At 39.1% G+C, this 23,192-nt stretch overlaps 1 protein-coding gene and 1 pseudogene across 20 annotated transcripts in view; one reads left to right on the top strand and one right to left on the bottom strand.

Moving 5' to 3' along the window:
- Positions 1-16,537, bottom strand: part of GPHN (gephyrin) — a 689,448-nt gene extending 672,911 nt beyond the window's left edge. For 13 of the 20 annotated variants that reach the window (XM_064374956.1, XM_064374955.1, XM_064374958.1 and 10 more), the window contains exon 1: positions 16,116-16,221. In XM_064374956.1, the coding sequence (XP_064231026.1) occupies positions 16,116-16,179 (64 nt within the window). In that variant the 5' untranslated portion in view covers positions 16,180-16,221. Of the gene's footprint in view, positions 1-16,115 lie in introns of all 20 variants that reach the window. The other 7 variants (XM_064374964.1, XM_064374972.1, XM_012438040.2 and 4 more) reach the window with 1 other exon arrangement.
- Positions 16,538-17,031: 494 nt separating this feature from the next.
- The window catches only part of LOC105707200 (small ribosomal subunit protein uS2-like), a 44,016-nt pseudogene continuing 37,855 nt past the window's right edge, over positions 17,032-23,192 (top strand).

Genomic DNA, 23,192 nt, shown 5'->3' with positions numbered 1-23,192 from the left:
CATATGTGGTTCTGTGGATTTCCTAGTGCAAATTAGAAAATAGCTATAGATACATCTGCTAGCATCACCTGAAGCACCTTCAGAATTTGTGGAGTCATCTGTTTAGTGTTCTGAAAGGGTACTGACATCCATCAGCTCAAGTGGATGCATTAGACTAAATAAAAGTTAAGAAATTCCACAATTTCTCTTTTTTTTATTTTATTGTGAGACAGTCTCACTCTGTCGCCAGGCTGGAGTGTACTGGCCCAATCTTGGCTCACTGCAGCCTCTGCCTCCTGGGTTCAAGCCATTCTCCTGCCTTGGACTCCCAAGTAGCTGGAATTACAGGCATGCACTACCATGCCTGGCTAATTTTTGTGGGTTTTTTTTTTTTTTTTTTTTTGTAGAGACGGGGTTTCATCAAGTTGGCCAGGCTGGTCTTGAACTCCTGATCTCAGGTGATCCGCTCACCTCGGCCTCCCAAAGTGCTGAGATTGCAAGTATGAGCCACCGCACCCAGCCAGGATCCACCATTATTACTGACATCTTTAATATGCCTCCATATACTGTGAATCTCCAAAAGGAGGGATACATTATGTAGCACTTTCCACATTTATTTGATCATGTAAAAGCATTTTCATATAATACATACTCTAACATCTCCCAGACAAGTGTTGCTAGAACAAAATTTAGGAAACACTGGGAGTCACCATTTGTAGAAAAAAGACCCATAGGTGATCATAAATTCAAAATAAAGCAACATAAAAGGCTCTTTAAAAAGTGAATAAAAATCTTTCAATTACGTGTATATTACTATTCTAAAACATCCTTAGAGAATCATTCTTTATATAGAGAGTATGAAAAAGTGGAAGTCAATCATTGTGAGTTCTCCTAACCACCCTTGACATCACAGGGACCTGGGTTTAAGCTGCTGATTGTCACACCCTAACTTATTTCAATTCTAATTTAAAACTATCTGCCAGAGGAGCATTTTCATGGCAGAAGCAGGAGAAAGAGGAAAGAGTGACTGATATAATGAACTACATTCTTAGGGGAAAAAAGAATAAAGTGAAAAGGCATCAACCCTTCAGGCAACCTCTAAAAAAGAAGTTGTCTGCTCAGCATACTTTTCTCCTTTTAGTGACAGAACTTCTCTCCTTTAACGACTTCCTTTTTTCCCTCTGCTGTGGTCTGAATGTATGTCCCTCACCAAAACTCACAGGTTGAAACCTTATCCCACACACCACCCTGTGAGGGTCTTTCAGAAGTAGAGCCTTTGGAGAGGATTACGTCACAAGGATTCCACCATCATGAATGGGATTCGTGCCGTCAGAAAAGAGGCTTCAAGGAGCCCTCTTGTCCTTCCAACATATGTGGACAAAGCAAGAAAGCCACATCTAAGGCATTATCTCTGAGGAACAAGCCCTCACCAGACAAGTTCTGCTAGTGCCTTGATCTTTGACTTTCCAGCCTCCAGAACTGTAAGAAACAAATTTCTGTTGTTTATGGATTACCCAGTCTAAGGTATTTTGTTATAGCAGCCCAGACTAAGACACCCTCTCTATGTGATTCTGGTGAGGTTACCTGTTTAGTATCTGTACTCCCAAGGACTTGTGATACAGACCTGGCCAATCAGTCCTCAACCTCCTAGTTACAACGATGAGCTCCAAAATTCACATGTGAGTCATGCCAGGTAAAGGAGCATCTTGGAAGTTTATATACAAATGACATGAGAAAAAAAATATTTCCTCTACCATTTAACCCAGCAGTTCCATTATTGGTATATATCCAGAGGAATAGAAATCATTCTACCATAAAGACACATACACATGAATGTTCACTGCAGCACTATTCACAATAGCAAAGACATGGAATCAACCTAAATGCCCATCGATGGCAAACCGGATAAAGAAAATGTGGTATGTATGCATCCTGGAATACTATGCAGCCATAAAAAAGAATGAGATCATGTCTTTTGTGGGAACGTGGATGGAGCTGGAGGCCATTATCTTCAGCAAACTAATGCAGGAACAGAAAACCAAATACCAGATGTTCTCACTTACAAGTAGAAGTTAAAAGAACTCATGGGCACAAAGGGAATGATAGACACTACACTGGGGCCTACTTGAGGGTAGAGGGTGGGAGGAGGGATAAGCAGGAAAAATAACTATTGTGTACCAGGCTTAGTACCTGGGTGATGAAATAATCTGTGCAATAAACCCCTTTGACGCAAGTTTACCTATATAACAAACCTGCACATGTACCCTTGAGCCTAAAACAAAAATAAAAAAAGAAAAAAAAAAGAAAATATTTTCTCTGGGCTCACTAGTTGGGAAGGGCAAAACATGAAACACTTCATTACTATAACTTCTCAATCTATTCCTCCATTATAACTCCACAATTCTGACTATAAGAAGAAAGTCAGCCTGCAACATACTCAGAAAACAGAGCACTAAAATGGAGAGTAAGAGTCCATGATTACATTGCTTCCCGATCACATTATTTAAGTCCATTAAATCAGCTCTTCCTCTGTAATCTGTGGCTATGTAAGTTTCCCTTTTAACTTAAACTTATTTTGAGTTCAGTAACTCTCATTTGCAATAAAGAATCCTAATAAAAAGGTGCTGTGTAACTCAAAAGATATATTTAAAATAACTTATAAAGTTAAAAAGCTAATACTCAATGAAGTTGGAAATATTAATTAGTACATCTTTGTTGGAAAGTAAATTATCTATTAAAATTGCTAAGTTCATATACCCTTGATCCCAAAATTCTACATGTAGTAATTAATCTTACATTATAAAAAACTTACAAACATGTAATGATAAATGTACAATACTATTATCTACAAAATTTGTCTCAATGAAAAATTAGAGATCTCAATGTCCATCAATTAGGGACTGATTAAATATAGCATAACCTACAATGCAATAAGAGAGGCCCGTTAAAGTGAAAGATGTATATAAACATCTTTGAAGATCTCTATGAAATAATTTTGACATGCCAAGAAGGAGTGTAACGTAGTAGTTAAGAGCTTAATGCTCTATGGACAGACTACATGGATTTAACTTGTAGCCTGTTCGTTTACTGCAATAACTTGAGCAAGTTACTTAATCCTTCTCTGTGACAATTTTCTCAACGGTAAAATGGTGAGAATACTAACATATTATTATGAGGATTAAATGAATTAATAGGCTCTGTAACGGGCTCTAAAAGGTATTTTACACTTCATAGGCTCTCAATAAAGTAAACTACCATTATTTTCACTAATATGCAAAGATGTCCAAAATATGCTACAGAGTTAGGTAGTGAAAGAAGTGTGGCAGGGCACGGTGGCTCACGCCTGTAATCCCAGCACTTTGGGAGGCCGAGGCGGGTGGATCACGAGGTCAAGAGATCGAGACCATCCTGGTCAACATGTTGAAACCCCGTCTCTACTAAAAATACAAAAAATTCGCTGGGCATCGTGGCGCGTGCCTGTAATCCCAGCTACTCAGGAAGCTGAGGCAGGAGAATTGCCTTAACCCAGGAGGCGGAGGTTGCGGTGAGCCGAGATCGCGCCATTGCACTCCAGCCTGGGTAACGAGAGCGAAACTCCATCTCAAAAAAAAAAAAGAAGTGCAAAATACTATATATGAGCAAGAATCACAATCACAAATGCCTACCAAGGTCAGGCAACCAACATATATTAAACAGAAACTGGACAGTAACTCTAACCAACTATTATCATATGAGAAACATGTTGTGTGTTGCTGAATCTTAAGAGGCAAAAAGGCTGGGCGCAGTGGCTCACACTTGTAATCCCAGCACTTTGGGAGGAGGCCGTGGCAGGCAGATCACAAGGTCAGGAGTTCAAGACCAGCCTGACCAACATGGTGAAATCCTGTCTCTCCTAAAAACACAAAAAAATTAGCCGGGCATGGTGGTGCATGCCTATAATCCCAGCTATTCGGGAGGCTAAGGCAAGAGAATCGCTTGAACTCAGGAAGCGGAGGTTGCAGTGAGCCAAGATCGCATCATTGCACTCCAGCCTGGGCAACAAGAGCAAAACTCTGTCTCAAAAAAACAAAAAGTCAAAAAAATAGGGATTTTATATGAAATATCTTTTTTTAAGCATTAGAAACAAATACTTTTTTCTAAAATACAGTAGGGGCTAATGAAACATGCGTAGTAGTCAATTATGGCCAGTGGTCCATCAATTTGCAAATTCTGATGTATGATCCACATACACATATTCAAATATATCAAATATATGATTGCATACAAAAGAATAAACAAACTTTTTTTAAGCGCTTAACACTAGAGAGAAACTAGAGAAGTAATGCAATGAGGCTTAATTTCGCATTTTACCTTTCTGTATTATTACCTAATAACACACAAATATACTTTAATAAATTTAACTAATTAAAAACATGACATAAGAATTTAGGAGCCTTCTCACTGGCAAATTTTTAAAATTTTCTTTTATATTTTATGTTGACATACAATAATTGTACATATTTATGAGGCACATAGTGATGTCTCAATACATATAATGTATAGTGATCAGAGCAGAATAATTAATATATCTATCATCTCGAAAATTTATCATTTCTTGGTGTTGGGAACATTCAATATCCTGCTTCTAGCTATTTGAAACTATATATTACTGTTAACTATAGTCACCCTGCAGTGCTACAGAAGACTAGAATTTATTTATCCAGTCTAGCTGTAATTTTGTATTCTTCAACAAATCTCTCCCGATATCCCCTTCCCCTGAATCTTCCCAGCCTTTAGTATCCTCTGTTCTACTTTACTTCTGTGAAACCAACTTTTTTTTAGCTTCCACATAAGAGGACATGCAGTGTTTAACTTTCCATTCCTGGCTTATTTCACTTAATATCATGTCCTCCAGTTCCATCCAGGTTGCTATGAAAGCAGGATTTCATTCTTTATGGCTGAATAGTATTCCATTATGTATGTATACCACATTTTCTTTGTCCATTCATCTTCTGTTGGACACCTAGATTGAGTCTATATCTTGGCTATCATGAATAGTGCTGCTATAATAAATATGGTACAGATGTCTCTTCTGTATACTGATTTCCTTTTCTTTGGGTAAATGCCCAGTGGTGAAATTGCTGGATCACATGGTAGTTCTATTTGCACTCCTTTAAAGAACCTCAATATCATTCTCCATAGTGGCTGTTCTCGTTTACATTCCTTTCAACAGTATATAAGAGGTCCCTTTTCTCTACATCCTTGGCAGCATTTGTTCTTCTTTGCCTTTTTGATAATAGTGATCCTAACTGGGGTAAGATAATACCTTCCTGTGGTTTTGATTTTCATTTTCCTGATGATTAGTGATGCTGAACATTGTTTGATATATTTTTTGCCATTTGTGTATCTTTTGAGAAATGTTCCATTTTTTTAATCAGATTGAGTTTTCTGCAGTTTTGTTTGTTTGCTGTTGAGATATTTGAGTTCCTTGTATATCCTAGGTATTAATCCCCTGTCAGATGAACAGTTTACAAATATTTTCTCCCATTCTATAGGCTGCCTTTCATTCTGTTGATTAGTTCCTTTGCTGTGCATAAGCTTTTTAGTTTGCTATAATCTACTTGTTTATTTTTGCTTTCATTACCTGTACTTTTGAGGTCCTATTTATAAAATCTTTTCCCAGACCAATGTCCTGGAACATTTCCCTACGTTTTCTTCTAGCAGTTCTATAGTCTCCTGTCTTACATGTAGGTCTTTGATTCATTTTGAGTTAATTTTTGTACAGAATAAGAGGTGGGGCTCTAGTTTCATTCTTCTGCATATGGATATCCTTTTTCCCAGAAACATTTCTTGAAGATACTGTCCTTTCCTCAGCAAGTGTTCCTGGCACCTTTGTCAAAACTCAGTTGGCTGTAGATATGAAGATTAATTTCTGGGTTCTCTATTCTGTTCCTTTGGTCTATGTGCCTGTTTTTACACCAGTATCATGCTGTTCTGGTTACTATCACTTTGTAGCATATTTTGAAGTCTGATAGTATAATGTCTCCAGCTTTGTTCTGGATCCTCCACTTTTTGTTCAGGATTGCTTTGGCTATTCCAGGTCCTTTATGTTTCCATACAAATTTTCACTTTTTTTTTTTTTCTATTTCTGTGAAGAATGTCATTGGTATGGAATGTCACTGATAGTACTGCACTGAATCTGTAGATTGCTTTGGGTAGTACCTACTTGCAGTTTAATTCAAACTTAACTTCTACAATGTGGATATTAATTTTATGAAAACATAATTTTTAAAGTTTATACTATAATCAAAATGTCCTGTACTGACTCTTAGGTGAAAGTAAAGAAGGGAGCACCACTGTGTAAATGTTTCTTCATCTTTTTACATCTGAAAGTAGTGTTTTGTTTTTTGAGACAGTGTTTTGTTTTTTCACTCTGTCGTCCAGGCTGGCATGCAATGGCACAATCTTGGCTCACTATAACCTGGCGCAATCTTGGCTCACTATAACCTCTACCTCCTGGACTCAAGCGATTCTCTTGCCTCAGCCTCCCGAGTAGCTGGGATTACAGGTGCGCACCATCGCGCCCAGCCAATTTTTGTATTTTTAGTAGAGACAGGGTTTCACCATGTTGCTCAGGCTGGTCTCAAACTCCCGACCTCAGGTGATCCACCCACCTCGGCCTCCCAAAGTGCTGAGATTACAGGCATCAGCCACCGCACCCAACCAAAAGTAGTATTTTTACTCTATTCACTTTCATGTGTATAAGATAGCCAACAGTTCTTAACCGTGAATTAGACTTTAAAGATTGTTGATTTCAAGTGCACTTTAATGTGTTTTTTAAAAGAAAAATAAATAAAGGAAACATGTCATTTTCACTTAGCATTCAGATTGCACTTAATCTCTTTCACTCATGAGTTTCTGCATTTTTATTAACATTTGCAGCATCAGGCAGACACATTTAGCCATGATCCTAAAATCATGAAGTACTATACAAAGAAATAAAGCTATTTATTATAGTAATACCTACTCATTTTCTGATACCCTGAACACAAAGTGAAAATACTTGCTTTTAGACCCTCACTTCAAGTCTAACTAGATGTAGTATCACAAATAATTCTTAGCAAGTTTATGTGGTTCCCAAGGACATAGATTAGAAACCAGAAGAGGAAGGGCAAGTGGGTAAAACCTGAAAACCAAAAACGTTATGGAAATATACTATCACTTTAGAGTAACAGATATTCAGAATAGAATGTAGAAATATAATTGCTGGCCAGGCATGTTGGCTCACTCCTGTAATCCCAGCACTTTGGGAGGCTGAGGCAGGTGGATCACTTGAGGTGAGGAGTTCAAGATCAGCCTGGCCAGCATGGTAAAACCCCGTGTCTACTAAAAATACAAAACTGAGCCAGGCATGGTGGCACACGCCTGTGGTCCCAGCTACTCGGGAGGCTGAGGCAGGAGAATCGGTTGAACCTGGGAGGTGGAGGTTGTAGTGAGACAAGATCACGCCACTGCATTCCAGCCTGCGTGAGAGTAAATGAGACTCCATCTCAGAAAAAAAACAAAAAACAAACAAAAAAAAACTATAATTGCAAAGCACAGTCATATTTGTGCTTGAATTCTGCCACTGCCACTGCCACTGATGCAGTCTTTAGAAAGTTACTTAACCTCTCTATTCCTCAGTCAATATAAGAGGAGTAAGATAGTACTTAATAAAAATTGTAAAGATTAAATAACATATCCAAAGTGCTTAGCAAAAATAAAACATATAACTGCCTAATAAACGTTAGCTAAAATTATTTAAACGTGATTAAACAAAAAAAAAATTATGTTTAATATCTTCTATCTTAGAAAGTAGGAAATAGGTTGTAGTTTAAAAATTTATATCAAAAGGCCAGGCACAGTAGCTTATGCCTGTAGTTCTAGCACTTTGGGAGGCCAAGGCAGGCGGAACATTTGAAGTCAGGAGTTCAAAACCAGCCTGGCCAACATAGTGAAACCCTGTCTCTAGTAAACACACACACACAAACCAGGCATGGTGGCGGGCGCCTGTAATCCCAGCTACTCAGGCGACTGAGGCAAGAGAACTGCTTGAACCTGGGAGGTGGTCGTTGCAGCAAGCTGAGATTGCACCACTGCACCCCAGTCTGGGGAACAGAGTGAGACTCCATCTCAAAAAATAAATAATTTCTATTAAAAAAAAAATGGCTTGACATAAAAACAGTTTTGGTGCTTGTACTTGTTATCTACTTAAAAAATAAAATATAAAAGCACTTTATTCCTTGAAATCGTCAATATCCAACTTGACTGAATAATGTTTTCATGGTAGTGCTAGAATATATGCTCCAAAACAAGAAAGATTGAACTGTCTTAATCACTATTGTATCCCTCACTTAGTATAGGGCCTTGGTACATAGTAGGTGTTGAATATTTAATATATTTCATTTCTCACATTAACCCAACAATGTAAACATACTTACCCCCATTTAAAGGTAAGGAAACTGTAGTAAAATGTTATTATCTTGAAAGTGGGAGAAGACGTATAACTTTTGACTCCTATCAGTGTTTTGATCGGCATAATCAACCTTCAAACATAAGAGCATTTTAAGAATTTTTTACCTATAATTTCAAATTTCTAGTTTTTAAGATATCAAATTTCATTACAATAATCATACAAATGATACAAAACTAAAGCAATATACAAAATTTAATACTATAAAACATCTCAAAAACACATCATTATAAATATCATCCTGTTACCAGAAAAATATACCTTTTAAAAACTATTCAACCCCAGTTCATCTACCCTGAAATGTCATTTTAGTAATAATAGCCAAGTTCTGGTTTACTTAAGTGTTTCCTAAGGTACTATATAAATTTCATACCACTCAATTTTTTTATTAAACACCTTCTATCCAATTACTTCATTAACAGGTGCTATGACAGAAAGACACAAAAGAAGTAAAGAACACAACCATATGTCTCAAGAACTTTAAAATCTACTTTGAATAAGACATGTATACATGAAACAGCAGCAAATTGCTCCAAAGCAACATACAAAGAGGAAGGAACCAAAAATGACTGAGTATCTCAAATGAAAATGCTAGGCATTTCCACATGCGCTCTGTTAGTTTTGAAAACTCTGTAAGTAGGTATCACCATTTTCATTTTGGAGAAGAAAACTGAAATTCAGAGAGGTTAAATGACTTCCCAAAATAAAGGTCAAATGAGGGTCTGAAATCCAAATTTAACTGACTCCAAAGTTCTTTCCTTTTTAAGCTACACCATGCAGCCTCCCATATGCAGATGATTATAGGGTATAGACAACATTTATAAACACTGTAAGGAAAACGAAGAAAGGCATCATTGAAGAGAATTCCAAGGAAATATTTTATTGACAAAGTGAGTCCTGAGCTGTCTGAAATTTAAGTATAAGACTGCTTATAATAAAAAGATTAATGTCACAAAAATTTAATAAAAAAACTAAATATTTTCCTTCTTTGATCATTCTTCTATTTCTTATTCTCTTGCATTTTTATATATAACCTACTCCCCTCTATAATCATTCCCATTAGAAAGATAGAAAAAAGTTAACTAGGTCTAATATCCTATATTTCTCTTTCCTGTTGGTCAGAATGCTGAAAGATAGAAATATATATTGCCATGAGAGCCTTGAAGTGATCTTAAAGAGTGATCTCTTCATTTTAGTGGTAAGAAAACCTGAGAGAGGGTTATATAATATACTTAAGGTTATAAAACTTTACTAGCCAGAATAGTATGAGAACATTGTTTTTTCAGCGTTCTTTCTATGATCCAGTGCTCCTTAATTTTTTTGCCAAAGTTCCAGTAACAGAAGAATGATGAGATCTGGAGCTCACTTGAAATATATGGGTTCACTTGAAATTTCTATGAAGTTTCTGATTTCATCTTAAAACCTGACATGAATTCTAAACTTTTTGTCCAATTTACTCATGCTTACCTTAATATTAAAGTTATTTAAATTAATACCATCAAGTAAAATCGGTACTTAAAAAATTTTGTTTGTTCCCACAGCTTAGATTCTAAACCTTATGGTATCCACTGACACAATGTCATGTACTCCAGTTTGAGAAGCATGCCCCAAATTATGGTGACAACTCTTTCACCATATACTTGTTCCTTTATTTTTCCTTGCTCCTTTATTTTTCAAATTTAGAATTCTTTTTAAAGCATGGTAAATTTAATCATACTCTTTATAAATGTATAAATACTGACAACGCTACTGTTAAAGTTGCTGGGGCTGTTCAAACACAAAATTTTCAAGCTCTACTTAGTTAAAATTAATTGATTACATACAAGTTAGTTTATAAATTCACTAAAGAACCTGGATAGAACTTCTACTTAGCAATATTTCACTAGACATTTCCTTCTTGAGAGGTCACACAAAAGAATTTTTTAATGAAAGTAAGATAATATACCATTCATATTTACTACAGTCCCAATTACTTCTAAGCAGGTTAAACAATCTTTTCTTCTTCCTTGGTATTTATCTTCTCAAGCCCAGATGCGAAGGAAGAAATCCTTTGTGGTTTCACTACTTTCTTTTTCAGGACCTTTTATTTTTTTAACATTTCAAATTCCAAATACATTTCATTGTTCTTCAATCCTATTTACAAAACAGAGTAATAGATTTTATCTATTTCACTGACTGTTTTTAAAAACATCCTGTTCAACTTAGCCAGGAATCTATCACCAGTAAGAGTAAAAATAGACTCTTATTCATCACTTTCTCCCTAAAAACATACTGTTGATTTTCTACTATATGCCTGTTTGAAGTCAAATAGTCATATGTGTTTTTAATATATTTAAAACTCTTACTGTATAGCAACTAATATCACTAATATGGCAATGACAGTATTAAGTATATTCACTTTGAAATCAGTCATGTGTTTTTAATATAGTTAAAATTCTTACTGTGTAGCAACTAACACTTTTTCAAGTCTTTGACCAATGATGATACCACTAAGTATATTCATTAGAAATTAATTTAACATTTTCCTACTTTGACAAAACATTTAATTGTCTAATACATTGCTTCCAACAAAAAATTCACAGAAGAACAATCTAGTTCAACAAATAGGCTTCCTTTCAACAGTCATATAGGTCAATATTAAAAACACATATTGAAAACAACAGGTAAGTTTGCCAGAACACACAATTCCACTTAGCAGGATATAATATAATTTGCCTACTTAATGATACCTATTCTCAAAACGGATATAATATGCATATATTCTTATCAGTAAATGGGCTTTTCAGAAAATAATAATGACACATAATATACAAGAATAGGTTTTAAGAATGTAAAAAATTAAATGCTTGAACAATTGCAGAGTTATAAGAATAGCATCTGCTTGGCTTAGAACTTGTTTTTAAAATACTTTGAATGACTTCATTTATGAATAACTGAAATACTCCCTACATGTTACTGTAATATTTTTGGTGTTCTAATTTACAATTAGTCTTTTACCTAATCTGTGGTACCTAGTCTTATATTTGTTCCAGTATCTCTTACTGATTTCAAATCAACAGGTTAGTGCAATTAAAATGTATATAACTACAGCAAAAATATGACTTTTAAAAATGCCCTTTCCCAAAAATTTGTATATTTTTCTCACTCATGCCACTATTCATGACAATTTAGGTAATAGATTATCATCTTTAGCTAAGTAACTTGGCATCAAACATTAGCTGTAGATAACTAATATGATATTAAGTAGCCGATGGAATAGATTCTACATTATATGCATACATGTAGTCATTACTTTCCTAGTAATGTTTCTGCAGAGCTTTTACAGTGGTAAAACTAGTATGCTGCTTTGATAAACAGTTTCTTTCAAAATAGAAAAAACTATGTGAAGAGTGACACATTCAAGATACTGACTTTAAGTATAGGCTGGGCACAGTTGTTCACTCCTGTAATCCCAGCACTTTGAGAAGCCTAGGTGGGTGGATCATGAGTTCAGGAGTTCAAGACCAACCTGGTCAATATAGTGAAATCCTGTCTCTACTAAAAAAACACAAAAAACTGGGTGTGGTGCTGTGTACCTGTAGTCCCAGCTACCTGGGAGGCTGAGGCAGGAGAATCACTTGAACCTGGGAGGCGGAGGTTGCAGTGAGCCAAGATTGCCCCACTGCACTCCAGCCTGGGCAACAGAGTAAGACTCCATCCTCCAAAAGAAAAAAATTAATTCTACATCTCCCCCACATCTTGTTTCTAATTTTAAAGTAGCAGATACTTGTTTATTTGCTTCATGTTACTCATTAAGCACATTACCTTTAGTCTCTGCTATAAATAGTAATAGAAGTACAGAACATTAGACACACAAATATTTCAAAGTAGACCTTAGGTCACCAAACACCATGTAACTTTCATTTCTGTCAAGACAACATAAGACAGTTTCAAACAAAGATATTATTCTTAGAGATGGAAAATAGTATTCAATATAAAATATTTCCATATACAGCCTATTTTATACATATACATGTTCTCATTTTCCTGATTTAAAAAATTAGTTTGAGTAGAATATCCATGTTACATTAATTATCATAATCTCATTTTCAAATGCTTAATAATTCAAAATAATGAGGCCGGGCGCCGTGGCTCATTCGTGTAATCCCAGCAGTTTGGGAGGCCAAGGTGGGTGGGATCACCAGGTCAGGAGATAGAGACCATCCTGGTCAACATGGTGAAACCCCGTCTCTACTAAAACTACAAAAGAATTAGCTGGGCGTGGTGGTGCACGCCTGTAGTCCCAGCTGCTTGGGAGGCTGAGGCATCAGAATTTCTTGAACCCAGGAGGCAGAGATTGCAGTGAGCCAAGATTGAGACACTGCACTACAGCCTTGGTGACTGTGTGAGACTCCCTCTCAAAAAAAAAAAAAAAAATCAAAATAATGAAGCAAAAAAAATGCTTCTGCTAAATATTTCCCTTTCTACCACTATTCTTTCATAAACCTAATACAGTTAATTCATTTGATAGGAAGTCTCAACAGACTGTGGTAAATTTGGCAAATTCATAACTGAAATGAAGATAACAAAAACGTCTAAAGGATGAAAAGTTTCAAAGTAACAAAATCATCTAAAGGATGAAAAGTTTCAAAGTACAAGTATTTTTCAACAGGTAATAAAAAAAGTCACAAAGAAATCAATTAAAAACTTTAGAAATGACAATATGATTTCACAAAATACTAAGTAACATATTGTAAAAATGTGTGTGTGGGTAGATCACACTTTCCACTATCTTTGTAAAATAGATGTAGATAAAATACTTCAAAGTAGTATTATGAGGCATGCCAAGGAGATTTTTTAAAAGAGGCCCTCCACCTTTTAAGAGAGTCACAAATTATAATTTACGAAAACTACAATTCAACACAACTTTCTTTAGTATGAAATCACAGTACTTGAGTTCAGTAAAGAATAATTCTACATGGTAAAACCACAACACTTGAAGTTCTAGAATACACAAAATTGTATAATACAGCTTCATTTTTGTTCTTTCCCCCAAATCATATGGTATATCAGGCAAGACCACAGAAATTAAGCTGTTGATAATGAAATCCACTAGTTACAGACTGAGAAAAATCAACGTTGTTTCCTCTCCATCATAGTAGACAATATCTGTATCAATAACTTTTCAAGAAAAAGCCTGAGTTATTTCTGACTTCAAATATTCATGTTATCATCAAAACCTATTTTCCACTATTATCACTTTTTCCAAATCTGCAGCTGCCTTTTCATTCCTTCAGCTACAACCTTGTTCCTGGCCCTAGACTTTTCCCCCCAGACTACTATACTTCATTCTCATAAGATAGCTTCCCCTGATTGTCTTTAATTCTGCTGTCAATGTTAATTATTATCTTCTCTCTGACATTTTACCTATGCCACTTACCTATTCCACCTGAGCTTTTCAAGGCCTTTACATTGCATTTTTATTCTGCTCAGGAGCCTCATCATCAAATACATATTTATGTATGTATAAGGTGGATGCTGGCTTTCAAATCCCTTTAAAATTCCTAGTTTCTTCTTGACTTTATACTGAATTCTACCTTCAGGTAGTCATATTCACCCCTAATCCATCTGAATATGGAATTTCTTTTGCAGTTAGCCCCAAACTCATAGGTAACGTATTTAGAAAATTTTTGTACAATAATTACATACAATGTTTCTTCACTTGTTTGCCTATCAATGTTATCCACATTAGACGGTAAGGATACCAGATAAGGGCTGCATCTTTCAAAGCAGTCTATACAACGCCTCTCTGCTATGTCACTTCACAAAGGTAAGATGATTCATTAAATGAAACTAATATTTAACGTGAAAGCTTAAGTAAAAAAAATGTTCATTTAAAAAATATTTCTACGGTTTAACTTTTAAACATCTATGGCCTTTTTTATTTCTACAGACAGCTGACATATTTTGGTTTCTCACTACTGTATTAATTGTCAAAAAAAAAAAAAAAAGGCTAGAACTTAAAGCGCAAGTTGAGGGTGGATGAAGGATATACTCTTTCACATCCTGCCATCAGATTATTCGAAAATTGGCAATATCAGCTCCAGAAATTCTAAAATACAACTGAATCTTCACATAACCAAACAGTTTCAGGACCAAAAGAAGAGAACAGCGCACCTTCGGATTTGGGGGTTCCCTTTTCTGCGACTGGTTTAGACTAGTTTCTGTATCTCAGGGTCTTTCGATAGGAAAATTCAATTAATCGCCATCGACATACCGAAAGAATACCAGGGAAAGGCAATCCTTTACTTAAAAAAGAGAAAAGGGGCCATTGGATATCCCCTTTTCATAAAATTCAGCAGCTCAATTAAGCTTTTCACTCAGTATCTACCGGCAGTTTCAGACCTTTTTTTCTGCCTAATAATAAAACCAAGTCTTATTCGATTTAGTCCCTTCTCGAGCACCATCTCAACCTGTCAGAATTTGACAGTTAAAAAAAAAAATTTAAAAAAGAAGGGAAACACTAGGATTCCCGTCCACATTGCTTCTTTTTCCGAAATCACATCACTGAGTCTTGGATTTCCTTCACTCCAAAGTAAGCCCTCAGATTCCAAATATAGTTCTTTAACCCCCGCCTCGCCACTCAATTACACATAAACCTTGCCAACAACAGAACCACAGCTGAAACCCCTACAAATCGGCTCGCTGTTCATCTTGGAAGTCATGCCCTGCAGCAACTGCCGATCGCCGAAGTGACGGATATTAACCAAATTCAGCGCAACAGAATCAGACATGCAGAGCACACACGGCTTCTGCGAGGGAGGGAAACGCGACCCGGGAAAGGTGCGCTCCTCAGCAGCCTCGGGACGCTCCAACGGGGTGGGGGTTCCCAGAAGGGAGGGGGAGAGAAGCCCGAGTAGGGGAATCCCTTCCCTCTCAAGTAAAAAGAGCTGGATCCCCGGCCGCAGGCTGCAGCCAGTCTTCGCTAAGGAAACGCCGAGGCAGACAGAGGGCCCCTTTGCTCGGAAAGACAGAATGCAGACACTTTCCGACGTCCGGACGCAAGCTGATCCCCAATCCCCCGAGGGAGGCGAAGGGTGCCCCAAGGGTGGCTGAGGGGATGCCCGGCCCGCGAGGGACAACCCGAGGAAGAGCAGTTTCATCTGATTAACACCTGAGTCCCGTCCGGGCAAGCACAGCTAGTGGTGTGGGGCCGCCCGGGTGGGGGGAAGGGGAAGAAGGGGGTGGAGATGGGATTCCCCCCTCTGCCAAAAGAGCATTAGCGGAGGAGGCGCCCCGGTCAGCAGAGAGCGGCGTGCTTCAGCCTGCGGAGCCGGGATCCCGCCGCCTGCACCGAGAGCGCGGAGCCCCGCAGCGCCCTCCGCACCGGCCCCTCGGTCTCCGGGGGCCAGGGACTTCGTCTGCGAAGGCGCTGGGGCCTGACATCCCATGGAGTCGACCTAGGCTCCTGGGGGGCTGGGAGGGGGACCCGCGGGAACACCCACAATCTCCGGCAGCTCTCAGCGGTTGTAAAATGCACCCCCGCGGTTCCCTTCTTCAGCCTTCCCTCCTCCCGAGGCCGCAGAGAAGGGCCACCACAGGCGAAAAGCCTACGGCAAGTCAGGGACAGCAGCCTCAGCGGTCCCGAACCACCTCCCCCGGTTACCTGTGAGGACTCCGACACGGATTTGATGGTCGTGGTTAGTGAGGATCATTCCCTCGGTCGCCATGTTTCCCAGCGCAGTCACCGCACTGGCAGGGGCCGGGAAAAACCGGAGTCCGGAGCGCGCGGGCCGGGAGCGCGCTCGCCGAGGAGAGCGCGAGGAGAGCGGGGAAGGAGGGGGAGACCGCAGAGTGCTTCGTGGCCTGCGTGGGGGAGAGGCCGCGCCAGGAGTGCGCGGGTCCGCGGGAGAGGGCGGAGTCAAGACACGCGACCCCCAGTCCAGCGAGGAGGCAAGTTGGGAATTGGAGGTCCGGTGGCCTCACGGGGAGAGCGCGCGGAGGCGGCGGAACGAGGCAGGAGAGAGTCTGGCCGTTCTGCGGAGCGCGAGACCCAAGGCAGCTAGATGGCAGGACTGAGAGGAAAGGAGAGCACACGCTCTGGAGGTTGCGGGGGCGGACTCGGGGACAGGGGCGGAGCTACACCCCGAGGCGTGGAACTCGTGGAGAGTGAGGGGAGGAGTGAGAACTCGGGTGCTGAGTACTGGGAGCGGGAAGGAGCCGGCCCAGCCTGAGTAGGACCACGGACCGCTCTTGGGCGCGCGAGTAGCGCCGGATTGGCTGAGTGAACGCGGAGCGGGTGCGCGCGAGGCACGGACGTAACCTCGGCCGGGCCCCAGACAAAAGCAATCCCCTGCCGAGCCTGGCGCCTCGTCGGTTGTCTGCGCCTTGGGCTGGCTCTCGCCGGCGGGCAGGCCTTCTAAGAGCAGACCGCGTGGGGAGCGAGGCTGGCTCAGCACTCCGAGTCTCCTCTTGCAGCCCTTGGGAGCGGCCGGCCGCCCCACTGAAGGCGCTAGGGAACCTAGAGGTGGCTTAGAAAGCTGCGTGGGTGGCAGAACGGCGGCTACTATGACAGCCCGCCGTGGGCGAAGAGAGAGGTATCCTATCCCGCCAATTCTTAGCCGCTGGCTTCCTCAGTCGGCTCTCCTTGAAGGAGGATTTCCGCCTCACCTGTGCTTTAGGATTCCATCTCCAGTCATTGCCTACAAGAGGATCCTTATAAGCGAAGCTTAGGAGTCTGAGTCAGGGCAGCTGGAGTGGAGATAACTGGTTTTTCTTCTTCCTGCTGTCCCACGGTTTTGTGGCCTTAAGCCCCCTCGCCACGAGCGCTGCTTTTAGATGAAAAGCATCTATCTCCTTAGCAAACGAGAATACGTTCCACCTGAACCACAGTCCGTTGATGCGGTGATTTTCATTTCAGTATTCGTGGAATGTGAGATTACCATGAAGTTAGATTTTGTTGCCATTTATTTCCATGTGCCTTTCATAAAACGTTTTTAATCACCTGTGGCTATTCTACGTTAGTTTCTTAGTGACTATCTTTCTGGACCTTTCAAATTCTGAATTTTAAAAAGTTACATTCGTGTCTGTGTGCGTGTGTGTGCACACATGTATATATTTTTTCTTCTTAGCTGTAGTAAACCTGGAGGCATAAAAGTGAAAAGCAAAGTGAAGTATTAAAAAAAATGTGTAATATCAGTGTTTATACAGAAATCTCAAAGTCACTTTGATGGTTGGTTATGAATTTTTTGTTTTTGTTTTTCTTGAGACGGAGTCTTGCTCTGTCGCCAGGCTGGAGTACAGTGGCGCAATCTTGGCTCACTGCAACGTCCACCTACCCAGTTCAAACAATTCTCCTGCGATTCTCCTGCCTCAGCCTCCGGAGTAGCTGGGATTACAGGCGTGTGCCACCAAGCCAAGCTGATTTTTGTATTTTTAGTAGAGACAGGGGTTTCATCATGTTGGCCTAGTTGATCTTGATCTCTTAACCTTGTGATCCGTCCGACTCAGCCTCCCAAAATGCTGGGATTACAGGCGTGAGCCACCGCACTCGGCCAGTTATGAGTTTTTTATTGTTCCATTGGGACATGAAATTACTCATCCTCTGAAGATTCATGTGCTTATGTATTTCATTTTAAATAATAGGACCTACTCAAAGTAGTTGATGGATGGAATCGAAGTGAGTAAAATAAATTGGTGGGGATTTTTTTGCTTTTGTTTTTTTTTAGTATGTGTGTTGCTAGTATTTTTACAGTGATTAAAAATTTAAGCCAGGTCATGAACTCATTTCCCATCATTGTCACCTTAGATCCTGGTGGCCAACAGGTTAGCTAGTTTCAAATAGGAGATAAAGATGAGAAAGTATTTCCAAGAGAATTATTTCCTTTTTCTCAAACTAAACATGAAGAGCAAATAGTTGGTTATATTGTTATCTTTCTAACCTATCTTTTCTTTGCAATACGCTCTAAATGATTACAAAATATCTTGAGCTTGGCCGGGCATGGTGGCTCGCACCTGTGATCCCAGCGGTTTGGGAGGCCGAGGCAGGCGAATCACGAGGTCAGAAAATCGAGACCATCCTGGCCAACATGGTGAAACCCCGTCTCTACTAAAATACAAGAAAATTAGCCAGGCGTGGTGGTGCACGCCTGTACTTCCAGGTACTCGGGAGGCTGAGGCAGGAGAATTGCTTGAACCCAGGAGGCGGATGCGCCACTGCACTCCAGCCTAGCAACAGACAGTGACTCCAAGACTCCGTCTCAAAAAAAAAAAAGAAAAGAAAAGAAAAGAAAATATCTTGAGCTTTTAAAGAAATAAGGTCTAAATCTGCCCACTAACAGGTTGTGACCTGACCTTAAACAAAATTTGGGCCTTTTTTATAGTAGTAGACTAAGTAAGCACTCCTTTAATTAGAATATTCTATAATTATTCATGGAGGGAAACTGGCACTTCATTTCACAGTGAATAATGAAGAAGAAGAGACTAACTTTGCATTCACAAAAGGGGTGATGGTTAAATTCATGAAAACTTAAGTGGGAAGAGTGGATATGAATTAAACTTTCTAAAGCAGCAAGCAGTCCCCAACCTTTTTGGCACCAGGGACCTGTTTTGTAGAAGACAGTTTTTCCATGGATGGGGATGGGGAAGGGTGATGGTTTCAGGATGAAACTCTTCTAGAACACCCCACATCATCAGATATTGATCCCACGCATCTGCAGTTCATGATAGGATTCAGGCTCCTATGACAATCTGATATGGCCACTGATCTGACAGGACGCAGAGCTCAGGTGGTAATGGTTGCTGGCTGCTGTGTGGCAGGGTTGCTAACAGGCTACAGACGGGTACCTGTCTTCGGCCCAGGGTTTGGGGACCCCTGTTCTAAAGTATATGGAGGTTTAATAATATTCATTATATTTTGCTAAGTATTAAAATTTCTAAAAAATAATAGAACCAAATTATAATAGATGCTTGTCTTTCAACAGTTTTTCTTAAGTGTATTCATCGTTCTCAAATTCAGCAACCTTTTACAGACAAAACTTACACAGGAGAGACACAGTGACTTTACTGTCTAGAGTGAGCTTTTACTGCTGATTATTGAATGAATATTACAATATGTACACACCATTACTCTTGTTACAGTGTGACATTTCTTCAGAATTCATCCTGGAATCAAATGTTATGCCAAAGAAAAATTTCTGAAAGGTAGGAGATAGTACCATTTTCCAAATATTGATAAATGTCTTAGGAAACATGGGATGTGGGGTGTGATGGGGTTTGGGGTGGGAGTTTGTTTGTAAATAATTAGAAGTGCCCAGGAATGTATTCTTTCCATTCTTAGGGTTTTCAGCATGAAAACTGCAAGAATTTCTAATAACCCTCTGAGACAACATGAAAAATAGGTAAGCATCTGGCTTTCATTATGATTATGATGGAGTTGAAACTTTTTATTTTAGTAGAAAGGAAGTTAGTTTTTTTGTTTTTTGTTTGTTTTTTGAGACAGACTCTTGCTCTGTCAGCCAGGCTGGGGTGCAGTAGCACAGTCTTGGCTCACTACAACCTCAGTCTCCCGGACTCAAGCAATTCTCCTGCCTCAGCTTCCTGAGTAGCTGGGATTATAGGCATGTGCTACCATGCCCGGCTAATTTTTGTATTTTTAGTAGAAGCAGTGTTTCACCATGTTGGCCAGGCTGGTCTTGAACTCCTGACCTCAGGTAATCCACCTGCCTCAGCCTCCCAAAGTACTGGGATTACAGGCTTGAGCCACCACTCCTAGCCCGAAGTTAGTTTTTTTTTCCAGTACTGGTATATTTAGACTTAGCCCACCAGTTAACTCTTATTTTTTCTGTGGTTAATCACAATTTCAGTATAAGCAAGGCAAAATCTCATTGGGCTTTTCTGGGTCCAGACTCTCCTCTATGTTTTTTCCTACATGTACATACCTATGATAAAGTTTAATTTATATAGTTGTCACAGTAAGAGATTGATGGCAATAACTGATAATAAAATAGAACAATTATAACAATGTTCTGTGATAAAAGTTATGTTAATGTAACTTTATGTTTATATAATAAAAGTTATGTGCGCTCTCTCTCTCTCTCTCTCTCTCTCTCCGTCTTAAAATATCTTATTGTATTGTACTCACCTATTTTCAGACCAGAATTAGTTACACCAATCCTAGGAGAAAAAGAAAAAGAAAAAAAAACATTGCCTAATTGAGCCAGTTTAAAGTTCATCTTGACCATAATATAGCTTTCTTTGGGGAAAAAAATACATTAAAAGCAACCAAAGCTTTTAATGCTTTTAAAGTATACCATTTTTTAAATGGTAAAATACACATACATAAAATTTACCATTTTAACCATCTAAAAGTGTACAATTCAGTAGCATGAAGTATACGGTAGTCCTCCCTTATCTGCAGTTTTGATTTTCTTGATTTCAGTTACTCTATCCCTGAAGTCCACAGTTGGAAACACAGATGTCTGATGACATATTTGGTTGCAAGCAACTGATTCTAGTTGAAGCCAAAAGAAATTCATTGGCTTATGTAGCTAACAAGTCTGGACTTGCATAGCTTTGGGATTGGCTAGATTCAGGGTCTGAAACTGTGCCATCAAGATGTCACTTTCAGCTATGCTTTCTTCTTTGTTGACTTCATTCTCACCTTGACCTTCCTACATGGCAACAAAGATGGCATTGGCTTTTCTAGGCTGTGTGTGTGTGTGTGTGTGTGTGTGTGTGTGTGTGTGTACACACACAAATATATATACATACATTTTTGTAAGAGAGAGACCTGTGTTGCCCAAGCTGGTATCAAACTCCTTGCCTCAGGATATCCTCCTGCTTCAGCCTCGCAAGTAGCTGTGTTTACAGGTATGAGCCACAGCGTCTGGCTCTAGGGTATAATTTAGATCAGCACCCCATTATAGTAAACATTTTGTATATATAAAATTTTTTAATCTAGTAAATGTAAATATATGTAACCTACTGTATTAGTTTGTTTTCACACCTGCTTATAAAGACATACCTAAGACAGGGCAATTTACAATAGAAAGAGGTTTAATGGAGAACTCACAGTTCCACGTGGCTGGAAAAGCCTCACAATCATGGTGGAAGGCAAGGAGGAGCAAGTCACATCTTATGTGGATGACAGCAGGCAAAGAGAGAATGAGGAAGATGCAAAAGCTGAAATCCCTGATAAAACCATCAGATCTCTTGAGACTTATTCACTACCATGAGAATAGTATGGAGCAAACCACCCCCATGATTCAGCTAGCTCTTGTCGGGTCCCACCCACAACACCTGGGAATTATGGGAGTACAATTCAAGATGAGATTTTGGTGGGGATACAGAGCCAAACCATATTATCTCCATAAGCAAAAGCTCCAAAAAGTCCATAATTTTTAAGAACGTAAGGGGTCTGGAGAACCAAAACTGAGAATCATAGATTTATGTCATGTGCCAATCCCCAAAGCACTTATAAGGCAAGGGGAGTGGCATTCTCTGTTTGATTAGGCCTTACTCACATACTTGTCCAAAGGATGGGGATCAGCTACACCTTTACCAAATGGACAGAGATTGAGGGAGGTTGAATTTGGGTATCTTATCTAAGGGTAAGGCCTCAATAGCTTAGCAGTTAGTTCAACTCTAATTACAAACCCCTCTCTCTCTTCATTATACTATAGAGGTTATTCTTTCCTGAAGGCTCCAGTTTAAACCTTTAATTCCACCTACACAGTCACATATTAATATTCAGAAGGTAGAGAAGTTCTTCCCAGGTATGTTCTGACAATTTACAAATGTAGGAGGTCTCCATTTTATGTGGCTGTATATCTGATAAAAGAAGAAAACCAAGAACAAAAAAAGTTTGATTTCTAAAGAAAGCACTAATTTTTCTCCCTCCAAAAAAAAAAGTAGAACATAGAATAGAAGAGGAGGGCATTATTAGATATGGGAAAGGAAAATGAGATTTGCTAAATGGGAAAGTAATATTAAGTGCCTCAGAAACTATTTAATTTCTTAAAACGGCACTGTCTGCAATTCCTTCAGTTTTTCGGATTCAATATATATGTCATGAAAAGATAGCTCCAAGCCTAAGAACAGATATGGATTGAGTTTAAGTGGACCTTTTAAAAAATCAAAAGCATCATGCTTTTCTACCGTTCTTAATTGGTTTCCATGTAAATAAAATTTATCTTAAAGCTCAGCATCCCCAGAAAAAATATTTTTCCTTAAGAAGCATGTCCAAAACAAAAATTATTTTGTTAACCTAAGTAATCTCATTTTCCCCAGGTTGACTAATAATTGAAGGAAATACAGTTTCCAGGAATGTTTGTTTCATGTTTTACACTTAAAATGAACCTTAGGTAACTTTTCATATTAGGAATTATAAGTGAATTTGTGAAAGAAGTAGAGAAGATGGATTTTTTTAGTTGTCCTGAAAATTCTCAATTTTACCGTGTAATAATTACATTTCATTTATATCTGCCTGTGTATCTCCTGCTGTGAAACTGATTGGTTGTAAAGCAAGCCTCCCTTTCCAGCACAGAACCCTGTGCTCTTCTCATTTCCTAATATTTGTTGACTAAATGCAAAATATATGAAGCAATAGGGACTTTGAATTGGTAGCAATGCAGGCTCCTCCTGAGGTGCCAGAGGGACCAAAAGAGATTTTACTTGGCGAGCAGTTCATGCAACGGATTACAGAAGCCTCTACCAATATAAGGAGATACCGCCTAAGGTGGCC

Source organism: Aotus nancymaae, unplaced genomic scaffold, assembly GCF_030222135.1.
Source record: "Aotus nancymaae isolate 86718 unplaced genomic scaffold, 86718_ANA_hifiasm-v0.15.2.pri h1tg000011l, whole genome shotgun sequence".
Lineage (NCBI taxonomy): Eukaryota > Metazoa > Chordata > Mammalia > Primates > Aotidae > Aotus > Aotus nancymaae.
This window is presented reverse-complemented; position numbering and strand designations above follow the sequence as displayed.